The sequence below is a fragment of the Lepidochelys olivacea genome, assembly GCF_965140295.1.
Source record: "Lepidochelys olivacea isolate rLepOli2 genome assembly, chromosome: 6".
In the NCBI taxonomy this organism is placed as follows: Eukaryota; Metazoa; Chordata; order Testudines; family Cheloniidae; genus Lepidochelys; species Lepidochelys olivacea.
The window spans coordinates 8,145,910-8,169,502 of record NC_140416.1 but is presented as its reverse complement, the minus strand read 5'-3'; the positions used below and the strand labels follow the sequence as shown (position 1 = coordinate 8,169,502).

Genomic DNA, 23,593 nt, shown 5'->3' with positions numbered 1-23,593 from the left:
TGGCCACATTTCCCTGGCCACAGCTGACTCTGCCTCATGTGCCTGTCTGTGATTCTGTTTCATATCATAGAATCATATGCCTGCATTCTCTGTTGCACCTCCTTGTGTGACCTGTTCCCATATTGACGTTTCTTTTTTTCTCTCCCACTCACCAGGTGTGAGATCTGCGGCTTCACCTGCCGGCAGAAGGCCTCTCTGAACTGGCACATGAAAAAGCATGATGCAGACTCTTTCTACCAGTTCTCCTGCAACATTTGTGGCAAGAAGTTTGAGAAGAAGGACAGCGTGGTGGCACATAAGGCCAAGAGCCACCCAGAGGTGCTTATTGCTGAAGCACTAGCCGCCAATGCAGGCGCCCTAATCACCAGCACCGACATCCTAGGCACTAGTCCAGAGTCCATTGCCCCACCCACCGATGGCCAGGGCCTTCCCCTCCTCCCTGACCCCCTGGGAAGCACTGCTCCTGGCGAGTGCCTACTGCTGAACCCCGACGGGATGCCAAAGGCGTACTGCAGTGGGGCTGAGCGCATGAGCCTGATGGCCGATGGCAAGCTCTTCGTTGGTGGCGGTAGCAGCGGGAGCACGGAAGGGCTGGTCATGAACACAGAGATTCTGGGAGCCACCACAGAGGTTCTGATTGAAGATTCTGACTCTACCGGACCTTAGCAGGCAGGGAGCACGTGGTTGTTGGGACAGCTCGGACTTTGTATTTAAAAGAAAAAATGGAGAAACTTATTAAAAAAAAAAAAAGAGAGAGAAGTTAAACAAATTTAAAATACTAGTAAATAAGAGAAGGGCCTGCTCCTCTCCAGTGTGGATCACAGCATCCCCCTCTTCCTGACCCCTTCTCTGTCCTCCTGTCCCTTTTCAGAAAGGGATGCCACAGTTACTGGAGGGAGACAGAGCAAAGGAATTCTCCGAGTGAAGGGAAGCAGCCAGAGGCCCTCACTCACCCCAAACCCAGGCGCCTTCCCTGCTCCTCAACAAATCCCTGTTTGCAAACTTGAAGGAGTTTGGGCTGTGGACCAGCTTCTCGTTCCTAGGACTCCCTCTGCCCAACTTCTATGCATTGCTGCATTCTGATCCTTGCAGTCTTGTCTTCTTCCTCCTGGGTCTGGGAGTTTGGCTTGGCACTTTAGGGCCCCTCAGCAGGGTGAGCTGTAAAACAGCACCTGTCCCCGCCTCTCACACCCTTCCTCTCTGTCACTGATGGGAAGTAGAGGGCACGCCCTGGCGCTCAGATGGTGCTCGCTTGCTGAAATGCTGGGGCTTGGCTCTGTACGAGAGCCCTGTGTTGGAGAGGCAGTGAGAAGTCTCCAATTGGTGACAGTCATTTGCACTTTGAACATGTTTCGTTTTTGTGTGGTGGTAACGAAAGTCCTTATTTATTGATCAGAGGGTCTGGTATTTTTAATTACATTTGGGGTGGATTGGGCTATTCCAGAGGGGGCTCCTTTACATCAGTGGAACTCATAGGGGTAAGCCATGCTGGAGCAGCAGCTGTAGGGCTGATCCCCACCACAAAGATAATCAGGGTGAAGAAAGCACTAGGGAAGCCGAGTAGCTGTTTGTAAACAGGTCAGTGTGATAGACCCCATGGGAGGAACTCCATTTGTATTGTGGAGTTTTGGAGCAGTTGTTTGCTTTGGGGTGGGGTAGGTGGTGAGGAATGACTAGCTTAGTTTAGGGCTCTGAACTGCAGAAACAACTTATATAGTGGTGTGTCTCCCTCCCCAGTTTATTCCAAGCTCCTTGCATTAACCCTTTTTTCTCACTGATTCATCCTCACTCCCTGCCGTGGGAAGAATTAGCGCTGTTAGCCAAGGAACTTGTTCCAGTCTTTTGACAGATGTGTAACTAAGTGGTGCAGGATATCACATTCCCTATCCAATTCTGCCTCTCCTTTCCTGAAAGAGATACAGCTATAGGGGGAAGAAACTGGGCTTAGTTATCTTGCACTTGATTTGAATAGAGGCAGACTGACTGACATCTGGTTGTGGGAATGGCAACTTGTCTCCCTGCATGGACACCCCTGGGGACAGAGCATGAGGTGTGTTCCCTCTACACATGCTCCTTACAAGGCCAGCTTTCACAAATGTTCTTTGTTTCTATGAGACATGGTGGTGTGGTTTTGCCGAAGAGCGAGAGATGGGCATGCATAGCCTTGTAATTAAGACAGTTGTTGTCCCTCAGAAAGGTTTAGGACATAATGTATCTTAAGTTTTGAGCGCAGATCTTTGCTCTGTCCGTTGTCAAACTTTGTGCAGTGACCCAGTGACCTTACAGTTGTTTGCTTTTTGGAAAAAGCAAGGAATCTGTTTGGTCATGTCAATGTGGTTTGGAAGGAAGTTACAATACCCTGTTTAAACACCGAGCCAGTAAAACTTGTTTGTAGAGCTGGTTGGAAAATGGAGTTTTTCTGCAGAAAATTTTGACGAACTAGAAGAATTTCATTTGCATTGGAAATTTACCACAGAACGTTTTGATTTTGTCTGAAAACTGGAAACAGGCTGACCGCTGAAATCTTTTGGAAAAATCACAGCAAACTGTCTTGTTTCTGGTCAGGTCGACCCACATATGTCAAACATATTGTGAAACAATTCACTTCAGTTTGGGTCAGTTCAACATTAAACTGTTTACCTGAGCTGCTGCAGGTCACCCTATGGGCTCGGTTCCCTGGTCAGACTAAATCTCCCTTGATGCACTATGTTCTTCCCTCTTTCTGATTGATTGGTTGTGTGTCATCTAGTGACATGATTGTGGTGCATCATGGGAGATGTAGTCCAGCTGAGAACATGAGTAGTTAAGAATGGAATGAGGGCTTAAGGCATCAGACCTACAACTTGCAGCAGCCCAGGAAGATGTGCTTTAATGTTGAAATGAGACCAAACCAACTTTCATTTGGAATGTTGAAATGTCTCATTTCAGTTATAAATATCAAAACAATTTTAACATTTCCAAATTGATGATTTTGGATTTTGAGCAGGAAGCTGAAATTTTCTGCAGAAAATTGAACTAAATAATTTGCTCAAAACCAGTTTTGATGGAGAGCTTTCAACTAGCCCTAGATATGTGGTTTTGCTGGCCAGCATGGCTGTGGCCAATTCCTGACACCTGTGTTCAAAACTCTTCTAGTCTAGGTCCTGACTTTGCATGATTAAAAGCTGTTGTGGTGCAGTTTAGCTTTGGCTAGCTGGTCAGCCAGCCAGACCCTGCTACAGACCAGTTCTGCGGGAACTCTGTGGAAACCCTCCATCACTTGGTTTGAAGTCTGGTGTAGACCGGGCCTTCCAGGGAACACTAAAAGGAGAACTTAGCCTTATCAATTTCCTTTTATTTCTAAGGATGGCACTAAAATGCTGTGTTGGGTGGAAATCTCACTCTGGGGTGGTGCAATAGCTAGACAGCGTGCTGTGGAGACTGCCCCATGACTTACCTACAGAATGATGCAGCCCAGTCACCTAGCATGGGAAATAAGAATGTGGGCTGCTCAACTTCTCCAGTAGAGGGAAAGTTTCTCACATTTCCAGCAGGCAGCAATGAGTGGGTAATTCACCTCTGAAGTCCTTCCTATCCCTGTCACTTCCTTGCTGTCATCCCACACACTCTCCTGGTTTTAGCCTTTCTCCCTCCCTCCCTCCCCCTTTGGTCTCATCCAATTGTTTCTGTCCTTAAACACAGCCTTCTAACCTCCAGGGCAGGAGAGACCTGTGTAACTTCCAGCCCCGGGTTTAAAAAATGAAAACTGACACTCAATGCCTTCCTGCTGCTTCTCCCCTTCCATGTCTCTCCCACCACTCGCATGCAGTTTGCTTCAATAAATTATTGTAGTAGTTTGCAATAAACATTTTTGTATTTTTTCCCCCATGTATTTATTTTTTCTCCGGCGGTGGGAGCACGTTGGGGAGCTGGGCTTAGAGTGCTTCTTTCCCCTTTCACGTAAACTGGTTTGTGGTGACTGACTTAACATCACTCCCCACCCCTTCCTTTTAGTATTCAATGTGGGCGCTCATGTAAGCTGCACTCTCCGCAATTGGAGTTGCCTCTTCCGCGCAAGCTTAACCTTGATAGCGGGACACGGAATTGTGCAGAGGGGCTTTTGCTTTGTGCATGGGGCGTCAGCTGCCCGCTGTCACTCTGCTGCCACTCCATCTGGCATTGATGCTTCCTGAAAGCTGGCTGGGCATTCTTCAGCTCCTGGGACAGGAGGGGAGGCAGGGGACACAACCTTGATTTGCATGAAACCTGCCAATGGGGAGGGGGGTTAAACTTGATACTGCTTAGCAGCACTACCTGCAGTAGCCACCAGGTGGCAACACAGCTGTTGCATTGGCACACCCCTCTAGTCGGGGGGGGGGAAGCTGGGGAGAGGAGATGCATAAGCTGACAAACCTTTGATTGCTATAAGTCTTGTCCCACAGCAATCTCCACAGGGAGAGGGGGAGCCCAGGTAGCTACCTGAACCCAACTTGGGGAAAGGGTAATGTAAAATGTAATAATAAAGGGATACTCTGCTTTTCAACTCATTTTCTCTTAAACTGGGTAAGACATAACCAAAATAAATGTATAAAGGAAAACACAATAAAAGTTTTGTCTTGGTGCATGCAGCTTGTCTGCAGTGGTTGTAGTGGATTATCCTGGGATCACAGGGGTAGGGCATGGTTATGTATAAGCAGTGTGGGAGCCATTAGTTTTCAGTTACATTTGAGCAGGGTAAATACCCGATTCAATTCCCAGAGGACTGCAGATAAGCAGGGATGTGGGTGGTAAGGATGGATGACACTAGTACCATGCCTGCTGGATGGGGCTTTCTCCCTTTGCATCAGGGGTTTGCATCATGGTCAAAAGTCTGGAAATCGGGTTGAGCTGTCTGCTATTTGGTGACATGAGTGTGCAGGGGCTGTCTTCTGCCTGGAAGGACACAGTCACCACTAAAAGCATTGGGGCCCTTTGAATCTCAGGAGAGAGACAAGCTTTCCAAGTGCATATCTGGGTGCAAATAAACTCCTGCAGGTGTGCAGAAACAGAGCTGCACATGCTGTCCTGGATTTGCGAGCCCTCAGCTGGGGGCTGTGGGCCTGAGCTCCCACAATGTGAGTGGTGCTCTCCAGTCTCAGCTCAAGGAGAGGGAAGCAGCCCATGGTGATAGAAAACATACCTTGCCTCTGCAATGACGGGCTCAGGAGAAGAACCTAGTGGGGAGCACTGGCCAAGATTGTAAAACCAGCCTAAAAGGGATGGCTTGGTTTTTCAAACTGCTGAGCAGCCACTAGCTCCTGTGGACTGCCATGGGAAGTTATCAGGTGCTCAGCATTTTGGAAAATCAAGTCACTTATTTAGATACCTATATTTGCAAATCTTGGTCCCTGTGTAATGGTTGTGGTCTCTGGCTGTTGATCAGACCACCTTTGCTGAACAAGAAAATTCAAGTGTGGATGCAGCATGCATGCTTATTTTCTCTTATATTCATTTATCTGGCTGTGATTTGTCGTTGCTTAACATTAGCTAGTGAAATGACTACAGGTCTGGGAAGAGGGTTATGGGCACTAGACCTGGCTCAGCGTGATAGAAAAGAGTGAGAACTTCCCAGACAGAACCAGGAGGATGCAGGAAATAACAGATCGTATCAGGCTTCGTCTCACATCTCAGTGAGGGATTATCAGGAATCCCATTTGGCAACTGTATACAACAGGGGTAGTCAATAGGACCGTGGGCCAACTCCCAATTGCCAGATGCTTTTGAACAGACTCCAGAATCTTTTTATTTACTTTTTTTATTCTTTTCTCTGGAGTTTGGACCTTGACTTTACCTTGACCAAGAAATTTGGACCTTGACAAAAAATAGACTACCCCTCATACAAGTTGTGAGGGACGGATGTAGTTGCAGATGAGTGGACTAGAGCTGTAGGGAGACGGGCTGTGGGGGAGGAAGGGTGGAGTGAGTGGGAGACTGATTCTGGGCCAGACAACTTGAAGGTGTGTGGAGGAGGGACATGGTAAGAGATGAAAAATCTGCCTTTGTCCAATGCAGATGTGTTCAGTCTCTCCCCAGGCCTCAGAGACAGAAGAGGGGGGGGGAGAGGCGCGTGAGTGACTAATGCTCTCTAGAACTGGAATGTGTGAGCTGAGCAAGGGATTTTTCTGGCTTGGCCGTGGCACAAACAGCCCTGTGTGAGCTCTGTGGCTTAGCTGCCATCTGCATCTGGGACAGCCGGCTTTGGCCGAGCAACCCCCTGTGACCCTCCAACACCACAACCTCTGCAGCCACGCCATCCTCCTGGCTGGGAAGATCCGCTCCAACGTGGCCAGACTCTTGGAGTCCTACGTGAGTCTCTTCCTCTTAGGCCGATCCGTCAGCTGCTCAAACTGCGACATCTCGCCTGGCAGCTGAGCACGGTGGCACCTTGCTCCAACACGGTCTTTAAAAGCAAAGGGAGTGGCTCTAGTTTACACCCAACCCCCAGACAGGGAGGTCATCTTCCCATACTGGATACGGATGCATGTTGGGTACAGGTTTATAACGAGCTGGGGCGCGGGGTATTCAGTCAATCAGCTCAGCCAGTGGATGGGATTTGCCAGGTGAGCAAAAGAGTCCTTGTGCAGCCTCATAGAGGTAGGGTGTAGACTGAATTCCTCCTGTGCTTTTCCCCTCTCCGTGTTGGTAGGGAGATGAGTAATCAATGTCTCTTCCACCTGTTGCAGAGAATCCAGGCTCTTCTCCTTTGTCCGACTGCACCTCTAGTGCAGGTTCTGTTCTTTTTTTATCACCCCTGAAGCAGAAACACAGCCACCTCTAAGGTAGAATGGGACTAATGCTTAAAAGCAAGCATCACGCGCACCCTTCTGGGGACTGAACTAGCGAGATAGAGATTGCTACGGCCTCATCACCACCCTCTGGATCAGGGAGAGAGGACATGGCGCATGTTTCCCTTGCGCAGAAGTTGAAGCGGTCTCCGTGGGAGGGAATGCGCATCTGTGGGCAATGTGGAAATTCAGGTGGGGTATGGGTTAAAATTCCTGCCCTTCGCCCCAAAATGCAGTGGGAGGTTTGGGGGGGGGAGGCGAAGGACCTTGAGTTTTTCTCAACAGATGGTAGAGCTTGGTGGGGGGGAAGGTGGATGCTAATATTCAAGGTGCCTCAGGCATGGCACCTCCTTGTGGGCGCCGCTAGAGAAAGAAACAGTGCTGATGGTTCATGGAATCTGCGTCAGTCCTGAATCCGCTTTCCACCAGCACATTGGTGATCTGGGCTGGTACTATCACAGGAGCACGGGGTGCCAAGCTCTGGAAAAGCCCTGGTGTAAGTTTCCCTAATCCTCACACCTTCCTTGAATGCTCCTGACTTTTCATCAGAGAGCTTTCCAGCAGGGATTTTCTAGCCAGTTCTAGAGGGCAACTCCTGCAGAGCTCCTGCAATTCTGCTTTTCCATTGGTTTGGTGCTTGCTTAGGAGAGGAGTGACCCCCAAATTCATAGATTACACTGGAAGGGACCATCGTGATCATTTAGTCGGACTCCTGCAAAACACAGGCCAGAGGACTGCCCCGAAATCATTCCTGGAGCAGAGCTGTGAGAAAAATATCCCGTCTTGATTTAAAAACGGTCGGTGATGGAGAATCCACCACAACCCTTGGTAAATTGTTCCAGTGGTTAATTACTCTAATCAGTAAAAATGTACTCCTTATTTCCAGCCTGAATTTGTCTAGCTTCAACTTGCAGCCGTTGTTAGACCTTTCTCTGCTAGATTTAAGAGCCCATTATTTAGTATTTGTTCTCCATGTGGGTACTTAGACTGTGATCAAGTCACCCCTTAATCTTGTTTTTGTTAAGCTAAATAGATCTTGCTCCTGGAGTCTTACTCCTTGCTCACTGTAAGGCAGGTTTTCCAATCCCTTAATCATTCTCTTGGCTCCTCTTTAATCCCTCTCCAATTTATCAACATCCTTCTTGAATTGTGGGCTCTGGAACCAGACATGGTATTCCAGCAATGATTGTACCAGTGTCAAATACAGAGGTAAAATAACCCCTCTCCTCGAGAGTCCATTTGTACATCCCAGGCTTGCATTACCTCTTGTGGACACAGCATCGCCCTGGGAGCTTCTATTCAGTTGATTATCCAGCACCACTCCACAAATTTTTTTCAGAGGCCTCTATCCTGTATGTATGGCCAGTACCGCCATGGGCAGCACCTAGGGGCTGGCTACTGTTTTCTCTGACAATAGGCCTTGAAACAGAGACTTCCAGAGCTAAACCCGTGACCTGCTACATCTTCAGCTAAAGAACCAGCCTGGGTAGGTAGAGACTGTAGCAGACCCATCTCCTCTGTGAATCAGAGACAGAGGGACACACAACACTGGCCAGTGGCTACCTCCTAGCTGTCCCATCTAAGGGCTGACTAAAGCAAACCCAGAACAGCAGAAGCTAGGCCAAGGGCAGGCTATTCTGTCCCTTCTGCTGGGTTTACTAGCAACAATTTTGCAAACTCTTGTCTCCTCCTTGCTCAGTTCTCCATTATTCAGACAATGTGGAGCAGCCAAGGCCCAGGGCAATGATGGTAGCAAGCTGGTTCATAATAAAGATTCCTCTTCGTTCACTGGCCCTACTGTGGTCTGCCTTGGTGTACGAGTGATTGGTGACTGTGCCATTGCCCAGGGTACAATTTGGACTGCTAAACAATTGTTTCCCCTCAATACTCCAGCCTGGGGTGCCTTTTACACTGTTTTGATGTGAGAGCCACCACTCCTGGTCTGTTCACACACAGCCTTTAGCATACAAAATCACCCCCAGCTGTTTTACATGATTGCTCTGGCCAGCCACTCATGAATTACATACAGGGTAACACCAGCCAATTCCTAGTGGCAGACCTTTCACCAAAAATGTACATCTTGTACAGCCCAACACCCACTGGATGATACAAGCTCATAGAAAGGTTGTAATTTCATCAAAGGACAATGATATGCACAGACCCTGCTATCTCAAGTGGATGTTCCCAAACACTTCAATCCAAACAACAATGGTTTAGATAAAACAAGTTTATTAACTAAAGAAAGAGAGAGATTTTCAGTGATTACAAGTAATGAGGCATAGAATTCAGAATTGGTTACAAAGAAAATAAAAACGTAACACCAGCTAATACCTAACAAATGGAGTGAACTTAAAAACAAAAGATTTTTCTCAGTATATGCTTACAGCAGTCTGGTTTGGCTGAAAAGCCTCCCAGCCAGGACCCTTCCCCCAGTTCAAAGATGTTTCCTTTGTCTTTCAAGCTTTGTAGCTGTCCTGAGTAGAGATGTGGGGGAGAGAGGTGATTTGTGTTGTGTGTCCTCTCCATTCTTATACCCTTCTCCCCTCTTGGAGGATTACCTCTAACTGGGGTTCAGGCAACAGGCAGTCTGTTTACATGGAAGCTCCCAGTTGTCCTATTGTCAATATGTAAAGTATGCTTACACCCTTCTTCCTGCCACAGAATGGCCATTTAACTAGGTGACTGTCCAATTGATTATGCTGACACGTGGCCGGGGTGCCAGTGTGTCTTTGTCTCTGTAGAACTGGTTTGGGCCTGCATTTCTAACTCTGGAACATATCACAGCAATGTTACACAGTAGAATCTTATAACTTTACATACAATGTTGCCACACATTTTACCTGGACAATAATGTTCAGCAGATTATGATTTTTAAATACCATCTCACAAGGCATACTTTGTACAAAATTTATCATGGTCTTGTGAAAAGGGTGAACTTGGGGTACAGTCTGTCTCAGTGACACTGGGATTTCTCTTCTCCCTGGCATGGGTTCTGGTTATGAGGAAAGGAGTGAGTGGTTGGCGTGGTGAGGACAAGTGAGTGGGTTTGGCTGCGGGGGCTGGTGAGGTGGAGTGGGTGGTTCTGGGGTGATGGTGTGGGGAAAAGGGGAGCTGATGAGGTGGAGAAGGGAGGGGAGTGGGTGGGGCTAATAGGGGAGAGTGGAGGGCTGATCTTTCTGTTACTGAACCTCCCCCCTCAGGTGGAGAGGCAGGGGCTAGACAGGACCATCAGCCTGGACTCAGTGGAGGGTGTGCCAGGTCCGGCCATGGAGCAAGGGGGCGAGCTGACGGTGGCTGTGCGGTTGGGCGCCAACCTGCAGGCCTACCGGGCACTCCAGACATTGCTGGGTGAGGTCCTGGAAGAGCAGGGGTTTCACCTGACCCCGCTGGACATGGACTTCCACGCCTCCATCCAGTCCATCCTGCTGCAGGTGGCGGCCCTGGCCTACCAGCTGGAGGAGCTGCTGGCGCTGCTGAGTCACGGCAGGCCAGCCTGGGAGGCAGCCGGCCCCAGGCCATCGCAGCTTGTTTGAGATGAAGCTGTGGGGGCTGAAGGTGCTGCAGGAGCTGGCTCACTGGACTGTGCGGTCCGTGCGAGACCTGCGCCAGGTTGCCAAGCACAGCCAGGGCTCTGGCACTGCCCATGGGAACCAGTCCCAGAAGGAATGAGGCTGTCTGCCTCCCTGCCACTGGGGTAGATGGGGCCTCCCCATCCCCCCTCCCTTCAGCAAGCCAAGAGCTGGTTTGGCGAGGGGGGGAGGGGTGCTCTGCCACCCAAGGGCCAAGTCTAGACTCTGGCATCCCGCTCAGCCTCCTCGACAGCGTGGCCAGCTGGGCCATAGGCGGAACCTATTCCCAAACCATCCCTGCTAGCTCTGCAAGCCAGCTGGCTCTTCGTGGGGGGGGGCAGGCACCAAGTGGGCACTGGCCAGTGCCAAAGGGCTAATGGGCTGCTGTGGCAAGAGGCAGGATGGCCAGGTGGGGGTGGGGGAGCTCAAATCCCTGATGTGCCTGCTCTGTCCATTCCCCCCTCCTCTTCAGATGGGAAGGTGGGATGGCTCTGGCTCTGGGGTGGCTCAGCACAGGGTGGGGAAGGGTATGTGTGTGGAGAGAGGGGGACAGGAGGTGTCTCCTGACTCCCACTTCTCACCTTAGAAGCCGATGGCCCCATTTGCTCACTGTGGGGAGGGAGCTGTGAAGTGGCTGGAGCCTGGAGCAGCTCCTCAGGGGTGGGGGCAGGGGCTGCCCTGCTGGGAAGAGGAGGCAGGGCTGCTGCAGGGATCCCCCATATGTCCCAGCTGGGATCCCCCTCTTCCCTCTCCCACTGAGCTGCCTCCCTCTCAGGGATTTCCCTACACCCCCCACAGGGGTGTTTACCCCCCCACACACCCCAATTTCCCCAACACCCCCCACAGTTTTGTGAACTAGTTACATGCAGTGATTGTTTGGAAATTTGAATTAAAATTGAAACATTAATACACACTTTAAAAGCATAGAACGTGTATCATAAAATATGTGTATCTGAAAAAGTAAAATAGATTTGAAAAGTATGAACATAGACTAGCTTCTTTATACAGCTCTTGTTTTTTATGACCATGTCAGAGCATTCATTTCAGTGATGTTGGCCAACCTAATAATTTCAAATTATGATTTATAAGCAAAGTCTAAATGAGTTCTCCCTGACAGCTAGTGATGAGCTGGGGGCTGGGGGGAAAGGCTTCAGGACCAGATTGCATTTAGGGTTCTGAGGCAAAAATTGGGGATTTGTCCTGCTTTGAGCAGGGGGTTGGACTAGATGATCTCCTGAGGTCCCTTCCAACCCTGATATTCTATGATTCTATGAAGGAATGGAAGTACCGGAGAAGCCACCAAAGATGAATGCATTGCATTCAAGAAGTTCAATAAGAGTTGTGCAAAATTATAACAAGAAACCAAGAAGGATGTAGATGTCGTGCTTCATGGAAGGCTTGAGTAGCCAGCTTTAATTTGTGTGATGATTTTAAAATCTAATAAAATGGTCATGAAACATTTTTCAGTTTTTACTATGGTGCCATACAGCCCCCCTTCACCCTCACGGTCTCACCCCTCATCAGCTCTGACCCCCCCACCCTATTTCAATTCCTGGGGGAAAACACAGCTTGCCCCGCAGCTGATCCCAGCCATGGGCTCAGGCTGAGCCCTGGCACTGGGGAGGCAGGCATGAGAAGGAGACACAGCTCAGAGCAGATCGGATGTAGGCGGGAGTGGAGTGAAATCTCTACTTGGGGGGGGGGGCGGGAAGCAATGTCTTCCAGGGCAGTGAGAGGGAAATGGGGGGCTTCTCTGAGACAGAGGGAGAAGGGTAGAAGGCTGGGGAGGAACCTGGAGCTGTTGCAGGGCGTTCTACCCACCTCCCACATGGTTTGAGGCCAGCTGAGGCCATCACCGAGTACCCACCTAGCACCACGTGTTCCCTGCCCTGAGATTACAGTTGTTCTATTTGATGGTCTTGCTACCGGGGGCTGAGCTCTTAAGGGAAGAAGGCCAGACAAGCTTCTTCATCTCACTGCCCCCCCGACCATGGAAGTTGGGGTCTCCTCTCCCGCCCCTCCCAGCCTTGGCTGCATTTAACCAGTGTATTGGCACTTGGAGAGCTACCAGGAAGTAATGGCTCCTGCTTAACGGGGAGACGGGGGCCCAAGACTGGTGGCGCTCCTGAGCTGGGGGCCACGTGCGGCTGCAGCAGATACTCCATGAAACCCACTAGGGCCTGTGCTGTTGCTGTTGGTTTGACATGATGCCCAGAAGCTATGGTGATGGACACCAGGATAAAACCCAGAGGTGGATGCTTCAAGGGTGTGAAAGTCAAGTGAGCAGCTGACCCATTCTGCCTGACGTAGGGCAGGTGGTTGAAGATGCTATAGGAGCTGGCTCGCTGAACCGTGAGAACTGTCTGGCTAGGACCTTAAGCTCTTTCCAGACTCTGATCCCCATTTTCCAGGTGAGAAAACTGAGGCATGGCATTGGGCAAGGTCACACAAGAAGCTTGCATCAGCCACAGGAGGGGAGCTGAGATCTGCCCACCTGTCCTGCCCCTTAACCATGTGACCCACAAAACTGGACTGATTGATCTGGCTGCTTTGGGGTCGGACACTCCCACGTGGGATCTGTGAACAGGGAGGAGCAACTGCCAGGAGACCCCTGCTGTGTTTGTTTTGGGCAACCCTCAGGGTCCCAAAGTGGGTGTAGCCCTCAGTAAATTCCATTGAGGCTCCCAGGAAGACTGTTCTCAGCCTATACCCCTCCCCCACCCCACCCCCACACACACCCTCCTGCATCTGCTCTGGAGACAGGGCAAGAGCAGCCTCCCAATGTGTAGAGAAGGCTTGAAAAGCATGTTCTGTTTCGTTTGCCCTGGTTTTCCTGACTGCCTCCTTGAACAGATGGTGAACAGTGGTAGGATCTGGCATGAAAGATCCAGATTAAGCATGAAAAGAAATGACTTTTATCCAGACTGTGGGTTGTTGTTTTAAGCATGCATTTAACTCAAGCGCTTTGCAAACAGGTGGGAGAGAAGAGCTCTGTTAAAAATAAATTCAACTGAGGGCTGAGAGCTGGAAATCCAGATCTGCGCCTTCCTTCCAGCTATCGTGCCCAACCAGATACACCACTTTGATCCTGATATTTGGAAGGTAAAACACAAGCAGAAAAATAAAGTTTGCATTGTTTCTTTATATGGAAAAACAGCCCTTTCAGGCCTTTAAATCTATGTAACTAACAAAGGGTTTTCTCTAGTTTTCATCCCTTACAATGTGCTACCAATGTGTTTTTCTACAAAGAAGTAAAAGAGACCATACCACCTTGCCACACATTCACTCGCCCACTCTCCTCCTCCTCCTCCTCCTCCTCTCACCTTTAACCACTATCCTTCTACCATGGCTGGGTTTGTACTATGTGGTTGAACTGTTCTATGAAATATTTTGACACATGTGAGATGGTCTAGATCTGACTGGTTTTTGGCTTTTTGCTTTCGAAAAATTAGAAGGAATAATTTAATCTGTGACTGGCGATATTTTAATAATGACCCATGAAACTTGGCGCTCTGTAATTTTACAATCTCACTTCACGATCTCTGCTTCTTGTAGAGGGGATCTTGGAGTGATTTGTTTGGGCCTGTAGAATGTTTTCTTATATTTTCCTGAATGTAACAAACAGATGCAGAAAGAAATTGAACCTAAATGGCATATCATGATTTTGCTTTTTCACTCCCCAAAACATTGCTTTACCAATTTTTGTTAGAGACAGAGTACTTTTTTGTTTTTGGGGGGGTTTGTTTAGTTTTTGTGAACACATACAATATTTTAGACTTAGCAGGAGTTGAAATGTTTAGTGTAGTTTGGGGAGATCATTGCTGTCAGCTGTTTCATACTGGGGAAATAAGACATGGAATGTACCAAACAAAACTTTTGGTGGCTTGGGGAAAGGAAGGTGGGGAAAATACAGGTGGGCGGGGTTTTAATACCTCCCCTGGACCGCAGTGCTGGGCCTGCCTTAGCCCACCATGTCCCCTGTCTACACATGGGAATGCAGAATAGTCAGCCTAGAACAGTGGTTCCTAAAATTTTCCACCCTGTGCCATATTCACAGGGATCACTGCCCTGGTGGGTGCTGGGGAAAAGATGAAAATTTCTGCAGTGCAACCTCTCAAAACACTTTACAAATACAAGGAGTGAATCTGCCTCACAGCCCTGCCCAAGTATCACCCCATGGTTAATGGGGAAAACTGAGACACAAAGGTTAGTGGTCAAGGGGCTGCTGAGCAACTCAGAGCTGGGACCAGAAGGAAACTCCTGCTTCCCAGCTCTCAGCACTAACCACTAGCCTGTGCAGCCTCCTGGAAAGGGTTTGGCAGGGGGCCAGGACCTGTGCTGCCTGCTTGTGGTTGGGGCCTCTGTCAGACCCTCCCTTAGCACAGGGGGCAGTAATGTAAAGGGATACATCCATATGTGTGCAGCATTTATTTGGTTAGCAAAAAACCAACCATGCATGACCCAAGGACGGGTTTGAGAGAGAGAGACAGACAGACACACACACTCTACTCTGTGGGGGAAGAGGTATAAGGGCGGGTGTATGGCAATGTAATTGGGTTTGAGCTGTCCTCCCCACCCCCAAATTACACCACAGCATCCATTTGTCCCTGCTGCCCACACACAAGAAAAAACAACCAAACATAAAAGGAAGAGAGAGAACTATAATGAAAGCCCTGAAACTGCTTGGTGGGGTGAGCCTGGAACATTAACCATTAGACTGCTGCAGTTTGGCCTCCTCAGGCTTGCTAACTTGCTCCCCACCCCCATCCCACCAGGGCCCATGTCTCCCAACATCCCCTGCTGCAAACTCCCCCCTTCCCGTTTCCCTACCAAGCCCCCATAGCTGGTTGCCACCTACCTCAAGCTGATGGCTCTTCTGTTACTGGCCGCTCATATCCCCCCCCCCCCCCGCCTCGCCATTACCTCCTCCGGTTATCAGCAAGCAACTGAAAATCCTTCTGTTCCCCACCACCTCCCCCTCCCCCACAAAATGCAACCTCCATCACAGCCCCTAACCCCCTCCTCTCCCCAGCACTGTCCCAATCTTCCTGTAAACTGCTGACAAGTAACCCTGATCCCCCATCCCAACCATCCCACAATTTCCCCCCAGCTGCCAAATCCGCCCAGTTTTCCTCCATCTGGAACCTCAGCATTGCTGTAAGTGTCTGCAGGCTCAGCCCTGCCCTACAGCAGAGGCTTGTGGGCAGCTGTTGTGCAGAATGGCAGCCCCAAGAGAGAGGGTGAAGTTCTGAGCTGGGGTGAAGGTCTCTGGCCAGGCTCAGAATCCCCTAGAGGCTGTTCTGGGATGGTGGGGGCGGGCGGGATCCCCACATGGCCAACGCTCACTGGTTTCATTACGCTATTTAGTACATTTATCAAGGCCCAGCTCCTGGAGGCCCAAGAGTCCCTGAGATTCTCAGCTTTCGTTTTTTAATAACGTTTCCAGCCCTGAGGGTGGCAGGGAAGTGCTCAGAACCGTGACCCCACAACGCTGGCAACCCCCAGGAAGACAAAAGAAAAACAAATCCCTCAAAACAGTATTTTAATCAATCTCATGATTTTTGAACCTGGGGATTTGGCAATCCTGGGATCCATATGTGGCCCCTTCCCCTTTAAGAGAGAGATTTTCTCACTGGTAGACACTTACTTTCCTTTGTCCCTGTTGGTGGGTGGAACAGTGCCCCCCTTCCGCTAAACATAGGAACTTCCTTCCAGTTGATAGGGGGTTCCTAGGGCTGTTCTAGACAGATGGGGCTTCTCTTAAAGATGCCGCTACCGTCCCTGGGTGCATCAGAGAGCTGCCTGAGCGCAGCCTGCAACACTAATGCATTCATGTGATTAAAAGCTACTGCTCCCCCAGCCTTGCCACGCCCCATACCCCTCACCCAGGAGGTGTGAGCCATTCACAACTCACCCCAGGGAGAGTCCTTGGCCCAGTTCCCAGGGTCTCAGGCTGAGCTAGTCCCAAGAGACATTGTGGTGGATCCGTAGGTCCCTTGCTCTTCTGCTAGATGGCTGGGGGGCTGTACCTCCTGGTACCCCCTGCTCTTGTACCTCCGGGTGCCATAGACAGCCCCCGCAATAGCCGCTGCCAGGACAAGCGTCACAGCCACTGAGATGCCAGCCACAGCGCCCCCTGTGGGCCCCGCGCTGGACTGAGCCTGGAAGAGCTGGGCCATCTCCCTTTCATCGGTGACATTGGCTGGCCGCCAGCGTCCACTGCCCTGCAGCTTCACCCAGGCCTGGCTGCCCTCTCCCAGAACCAGGATGGTCTCGGCCACGCTGACATTGCGGGACGGCCGGCGGAGGAAGGGCGGGAGCTTGATGGGAGCCAGCTGCTGGGCAAAGAGGCTCCCAGCCTGAAGGCAGTAGAGGATCTGGCAGCCGTCACTCAGATAGGCTTTGTGCTGGCTGTACCCCTGGGGGCACTTCATGGGGTAGGCAGTGTCAGAATCCTGGTAGAAGAAATCCTGGAGGAGCCCAGGGCTCTGTCCCTTCAGGGGCCCAGCCAAGGGGTTGCCGGCCTGGCAGCTGAAGAAGCCACCGAAGGGCAGGCCGAAGCGGGCGCCCATCTCGTAGTCGTCGCTCACGCACACCTTCAGCCCACCGAAGAGCGAGAGCGGGTAGAAGTAGGATGGGCAGGCATGGGCCCCGGTGAGTGGATTCTCCTCCCCGGCGCTGTACAGCCCCCCGAAGAGGAAGCCAGAGTCTTGGGCCACAGGGCCGGTGGCAGCACACCAGTAGGCTGTGAAGCGCACCGTGGTGGAGTAGTAGCGGACGCCGCACTCCTTATGGCAGCAGGAGAAGAAGAGCCAGCAGGAGTGGCACTGCTCGTGGCACTCAGCTTGGGGCTTACTGGCCGTGCGCTCCTCGCTGTGCAGCGGGATGGGTGTGAAGCCTTCTGGGCAGGAGAAGCCCCCCGTCAGTGGGTTCTGGGTGCTATATGGCTGGCACATCTCCTCCCCGTCCAGGCCCGACACCCCGCGGCATTCTTGGAAGACACCCCCGAAGGTGAAGTTGGTGCTGGCCCCCAGGCACGAGCCATCATCCACGTTGGCCTGGAAGTTGAAGTTGCTGGCGTCGGCCTTGACACAGCCTGGGTGGGTGTTGATGGCGTAATAAAGATGAATGGCCTTGTCCACCACAGCTGTCACCCTCTTGGCTGTGGGTGCCGGCAGCTCCGGCAGGGCTTCCGGGCTGATGAAGAAGGGCAGGGGCAGGCCGGCCCTACCGATGGCCACTAGGTGGTTGGGGATCCCCTCCTGCCACTTCTGGAGCGTGATGCCCGGGTAGAAGGGCATGCTGCCCCGGCTCTCGATGCGCGAGTCCACCGTGTTTTCTAGATAGCTCTTGGTCAGCTCATCCTGGACCTGTGCAGCGGCACCGATCCCCACGTTGACCTTACCGAAAAAGGAAGCGGAGGCCGAGGCGGTGATGCTCGCCTTCTCGGCTACCTTGTCCTGCAGGAAGGTCAGTTTGACCTGGTCCTCCTGGATAAGGCTGGCTCCAGCCTCCAGCCTGGTCAGGACATGGGTGCCATAGTTCAGCACCAGCAGCTCAGCGAGGTACGTGGCCGCCTGGCTGTGGTTGTTCTCCAGCTGGTTGCCGATGGCCAGGAGCTGGTGCCGGAAGCTGGGGTGGAGGGTGAAGGCCGGCTGGGCCTTCACCGAGTAGATGTGGTGCCGCACTTGCACCCGGGTGGTGACCGTCTGGTCATAGACATTGTGGGTCTTGGTCTCCTGGCACCCAGAAGAGAACTTTCCATTGAGGATGCCCAGGAAGGAGGCCTCAGCATTGATGGAGTGGGCAAAAGCGTCGGTGTAGGAGAGCCAGTCCTCGATCAGCTCGGCATTCACCTCCACCCTGCTCTCCCGGAGCGGCACCACTTCCACCTCATCCGGCAGCAGGTACTCGCCATCCTCTGTGGTGCGGCATTGCGAATAGTTGAGGCTCATCACTCGCCCCACCTCCATGTTGCGCAGGTTGTCCCAGCCCCCGCCTGGCAGCACCTCCAGCACACTTACGTTCAGGGCCCTCTTGCAAGCTTGGAAGCCATCCTCCAAGGCGCCCACCCCAGCTGCCACCAGCAGAGCCCAGAGCCAAGGCACCATGGCTGCGCCGTCCTGTAGCCGAGCTTCCTTCAGTGGGACGCGGCCCCTGCTCCTCTTGTGTTCTCTCCCGGCTCCTCTCTCTCCCAAACGCTGGCTTGACTCTTTCCCCAGTGAGGTTCCTTTTCCAGGAAGTCTCTGATTTTTAAATGTGCACCAAAAAGAAGGAACTGTTAGACTGTCCAATGGCCTTCGTGGAGGCAAGGCCTCTGGGCGTGCCCAGAGCTAAGTCACCAGAGTCATCATCTGACTTACCATCCCCACAAAAGAGGAAGAGAAACCTACCCCTGAAAAGTTCCCCAGCGAAAACACAACGATCTCTGCATCCCCAGCCCACACACTCCCCTGCCCATCCACACTCACCAGCCCTGCCACAGATGCTTTCAGAAAGTTCCCCACAGCACCATCCCCTGAAGAGCAGATGAAAATAGACTGGTGTCAGTCCTTGGAATTTCCAGCCCCCATCATAGGCCAGTCGGAACCTGCCTGTGGCTGGGACACAGAGAAAAGGGGATTCCCTGGCTGCTGCAAACTCAGCCTGCCTTGGCTTTTCCAGCTGAGGAATTTCCCTAGGCTGAGGAGGCCCCATGCCAGAGCAAAACTGAAAGAGTTGCACAGTGTGGAGCAGCCACGCCTGGAGCAGGAAGACCTAGAGCTGTGGGGCTGGGAAGCAGAGGGTGGGGAGGCATCTGGCAGCCCTTTGCTGATGTCAGCTGAGGGGGATGGGGGGGCTCCTGTAGGGCTGCAGGGGGGAGGAGGAAGATGGGAAAGTGGTGTGATGTTGCAGGCTCAGTTGTCCACTGCCTTGCTCTGACCCTACCCACTAGGGCAGTGCCCCAGATCTCTGCCCACCTTGAGCACAGTGCGCCCTGGGCTCTGCCTGTGGAGGGGTTAAGCCCCAAAGTGGGAGTGCCTGCGCCCTAAAGGGACGTGGATAGCTAGCAAAATTCTACCCTTCTCCTGCGCTGAGCATGGTAGAAGAGGAGTCCTGGGGAGCAGACCTCCTGCTCAGTAATATCTCCCATGACTGTCCAGAGTGGGGCCCAGGCACCACACCCTTTCCTTGCTCCCCTCCTCCCCACAGCTGCCTCTTTCTGGCAGACAATCAAGGCCTGGCCCAGAGGTCATGGGCTGTGCCTTAGTGTGAAAGAGCAGTTGGGTTTCCTTGCACATGGCTGCATGGGGCCGCGGGTGAGAGGCCCTGGGTCCGGGGCAAGAGAGGGAGTACGCGGTGCAAACAATTGCTGGGGAGGTGAGCACTGAGGGGCAGACTGGTGCACGAGCCTGACCCTAGGACAGCCATTGCCGGGGAATTTCCTGGCCTTGCTGATCTACTCCACAGCTCTAACAGTGCCTCTCAATTCTGATCCGCAGCCCCCTGCTATCCCAGCCCTGGCCTCTCCACACACACAGCTCTAACGGTGCCCCTCAATCCCAACCCACAGCTCCCTGCTAGCCCAACCTTTGGCTTCCCTTCCCCAGCTCTGCTGGTGCCCCTCAATAGTCCAGTGAGAGAGCCCTAAAATAATCAATATGGTAACTCCTGTGTGGGCTTCCAACCTGCTGTTTTCAGTAAAGTCTCAAGCTAAAAACACAGTGTATTTTCCACAGCGACCTGTGACTGGAACAGACATGGGGTCACATCCTGCAAACCTCCCCCATCTCCAGTCCTGGGGGCTGGAGGTGGCTTAGCAGAGACACCAGAGGGTGGTATGTTAGGGGGCTTATTCCTTCACCCTCTCACTTTCCTGGTTCTTCTCACATGAACAGAGAACAACAATACCCAAAGTCCAAAGGTGCAAACAATTCAATGTTTATTGGGGTGAACTTCCAGCAAGTATGAATCCAGTTTCCTTCCTTAGTGTCCCCCTTCCCAGCTCTGACACCACAGAGCCTTACCTGTGGCCCTCTTCCCATTCCCACCACCTTAGCAAAACGTAATTCCAATTCCCCCCCTTACTTCCTGATTGACTGCAGACTATACAGTAAAACGTTGAGTTCTGCTTAGCTATACCTTAACCAATCATTTTCCTGAAATTTAACTCACCAATCCTAACATATTGTAACATGATTATCTAACCAATTATATCCCACCACCTTAATTGGTTTACACCCAACAAAATTAATTATACAGCAGACAGAAACAATCACAGAACCAGGCAGAGATTATTCAGAAAAACAATAGAGAAATGAAAAGGAGGAGAACTTGTGGCACCTTAAAGACTAACAAATTTATTTGAGCATAAGCTTCTGTGGGCTAAAGAAGTGGGGACTACAGTGGTAGAACAACAAAGAAATAAGGATTTCACAGCTTAGCTATCGATAAGTAAGTTCTTGCCAGCAGGATGCTATCAAACTAAGTTTTCTTTAAATCTTTTAGGCTCTCCCCTTTCTCTGAAGGTGATAAATCGAATCACCTTTCTAACAGCCCCAGATTGCCTTATTTCCATGTGACTAGTTTGAAATGTGAGGATGTGACCATAAATTTCCCAGCTTATGGCTGCCCCTGCTGCTTAGCCAAAGGCCTTAGTTTAAGAACAGAGCCTCAGACTGTCACAGTGAGAAAAGGTCCTTACACAGGCAGACAGTGATTTTAATTCTTGTTTTGTACCTCTATAACTAGCTAAGTGATAAGAATACACCTAAATTCTTAAAGTATAGGCCTTTCTAGACAGGCCTGAATAGCTATATCCTAACATGGTAGCGTAGCCTTGTTCTTACACTTTGTCACCACTGGTCTGGCTCCTGCTGCCGATAGAGTCTCATTGGCTGGAACTGAAAAAAGTCGAGGAAAGATTGTGAGTGCAGCACTGAGTCCTGAGAGGGAAAAGTCCTTCTGAGAGCCTCGTGTCAGCAACATCCTCTGCAGGCTGAGTGGCTTTGTGGATAAGATGTGGCCCAGCTGTGGTACAAGAATTGTCCAAACTCTGATGAGCAACTATGGTGTGTCTGAGCCACATCACTGGACCCGACCCTGCTCAGCTTTGGTTAAAAAACATTTGAAGGTGAAAGGGGGTTTATCTGGAGATTTATGTGTGCGCATGCATAGGTGTGAAGCGGGGGGATCTAAAATGAAGCTTCCAACAGAAAAGTAAAACTGGGGACCAGATCCTCAGCTGGTGTAATTCAACATAGTTCCACTGCAGCTCAGCTGCAATGAATCCAACAGACTTCACTGATTGACTCCAGCTGGGATCTGGCCCATGGACTCCAATGGAGCTATGGCCGATTGATACCAGCTGGAGATCTCTTTTATGACTGTGCAATTGCTCCCCCAGAACAACAACAGTTTTGTTTTAGGGTGGCAGGTGAAAGCATCCCAGTGCAGCCAGAGCCTGAATGTGGCCGAGGGTCGGTCAGGCTGGGAAGGTGGCATCGTTAACTCAGATCTGCTCTAAGGCTTACCCCACAGGAAATTGCTCACCCTCCCTCCTGTCCGGTGGCCTCACTCATTCTCTCCAGCACAGCCCCTGACCTTCTTGCTACATTTCAAGGGCTTCCCATGGCCCACTGAACAACCAGGCTATTGTCTGTGATGCAGCTGGATGAAAACAATCTCCCCTGGCTTTGATTCAGAGACATGTGCGTGTGTGAATTGCTGGTCTGCAAAGAGGGTGGTCCCCAGAGCAGAGAGCACATCAGCCACCCGCCATGGCTTTTCTGCACAGTCTAGATCATAGACCTCTCGCCTTCAGTGAGGAAGGATGGAGCGGGGAGGGTTGGTGAGGAGTTCCCCACAAAGCCACTTATGCAGCTGTGAAAGGTGCTCCCTGCTTTGGCTGCTGTTGTCAGATGGTGTGCATGTGTGCTCTCTCCGTATGCTGTACCAACCCCACAGAGAGCGGGCTTAGCAGTCCTCAGTAGTACTACCCAGAAAAACCACAGACTCCGTTCGGTGGCGAAGGCACTTGGCTGGGTTTATTGCCAATGAAGCGTGCTACATGTATGCCCCGTACAATGGACTCAGCTCAGTCAGCAGCGGGACTGTCTGCTGCCCCCTAAGCCAGACAAAGGTGCTCCCCTGTGATTTCTCTTTTATACATTGAGACAAACAAATTATGTATTACACTCCTGGCATGTTACCAACCCTATCCAGTGCCTGGTACTTCTTGGGAGTGCTTGTATTTTAGTAATGCTCACCATGCCTTTGCCAAGTTCATGTAATGGACAGCAAACTTGTAAGCAAGAGTCTGCTTGATGACAGGGCCTGACTTCTGCTCATGTAAGCAGAGTCAGGATGAGCTCCACCCTGACATCTGGTGGTGAGGTGTGGCAAGTTGTGGAAAAGAACTTCAGGGGCCGATCTCATTTGCATAGGCACACCCACCACGCCTAGAATGAGACCATAGCTGCCCAAATGGTCACTTTGGCTGTTGTGGGATCCCCAGTGTCTCTGTTATTGGGGAGGGAAGAATAAATTGTTATTACTCTGATTATGGGAACTGTGCTTGGAACTGCATGTGGCCTTTTGTTATGATGGAGGGATTCACCATCAACTAAGTAGCACTCGCTAGGCAAGGGTCATGGGTTCCAAAACTGTGTGAATGGAGAGAGGCTGGGGACAAGTATTAATACTTGGTGGCATGGGCCCCTTGGTGGGGGCCTTACATGCTAATTGCACTTCCTCCTCTCTCCACTGTGGAACATCAGAGCTAATTTTGATTTCGTTAGAAGTCTAGTTATAGGCTGCTGAGCTCACTTTGGGCTGACAGTGCACCAGCACTGGGGCTCCCCTATTATAAGCTGAATTCACCTAAGAGCTGAAATCACTGAGTGTTGTGTTAAGTAGTGGGGGAGCCTGAAGATATATTGTGGAGCAGTTCGATGCGGCGCAGTGTGTGGATGGCAGGAGCTGCTTGTGGGCTGTGGAGCTGAGTGAAGGAGTTCGTGGGGCGGCTGGCGGAGCGGAGCGCAGCTGAGCGAAGGAGTTCGTGGGGCGGCTGGCGGAGCGGAGCGCAGCTGAGCGAAGGAGTTCGTGGGGCGGCTGGCGGAGCGGAGCGCCACTATGGAGCTATGGGGCGGTCAGCTTCAGATCACGTAAGGTGCCTCTTACCCCTGTCCCATTTCCACCCAGGTTGGAAGGTAAAGCTCCGCAGATAAACTTTTGAACTCT

At 51.2% G+C, this 23,593-nt stretch overlaps 2 protein-coding genes and 1 pseudogene across 4 annotated transcripts in view; 2 read left to right on the top strand and 1 right to left on the bottom strand.

Moving 5' to 3' along the window:
- Positions 1 to 3,860, top strand: part of ZFP91 (ZFP91 zinc finger protein, atypical E3 ubiquitin ligase) — a 31,921-nt gene extending 28,061 nt beyond the window's left edge. For both annotated transcript variants that reach the window (XM_084631559.1, XM_084631558.1), the window contains exon 11: positions 156 to 3,860. In XM_084631559.1, coding sequence (XP_084487685.1) covers positions 156 to 666 — 511 coding nt within the window. In that variant the 3' untranslated portion in view covers positions 667 to 3,860. The remainder of the gene's footprint in view (positions 1 to 155) is intronic.
- A 6,166-nt stretch (positions 3,861 to 10,026) lies between these two features.
- CNTF (ciliary neurotrophic factor) lies at positions 10,027 to 11,198 on the top strand. Its single transcript, XM_084631362.1, is given in 2 exon segments — positions 10,027 to 10,302; positions 10,304 to 11,198. Coding segments are annotated over 2 exon segments (402 nt in total). The 5' UTR covers positions 10,027 to 10,069; the 3' UTR covers positions 10,473 to 11,198.
- Positions 11,199 to 15,908: 4,710 nt separating this feature from the next.
- Positions 15,909 to 18,674, bottom strand: LOC311521504 (macrophage-expressed gene 1 protein pseudogene; annotated as a pseudogene). Its single transcript has one exon. The product of its transcript is annotated as a macrophage-expressed gene 1 protein pseudogene (transcript).
- Between the last annotated feature and the right edge of the window lie 4,919 nt (positions 18,675 to 23,593).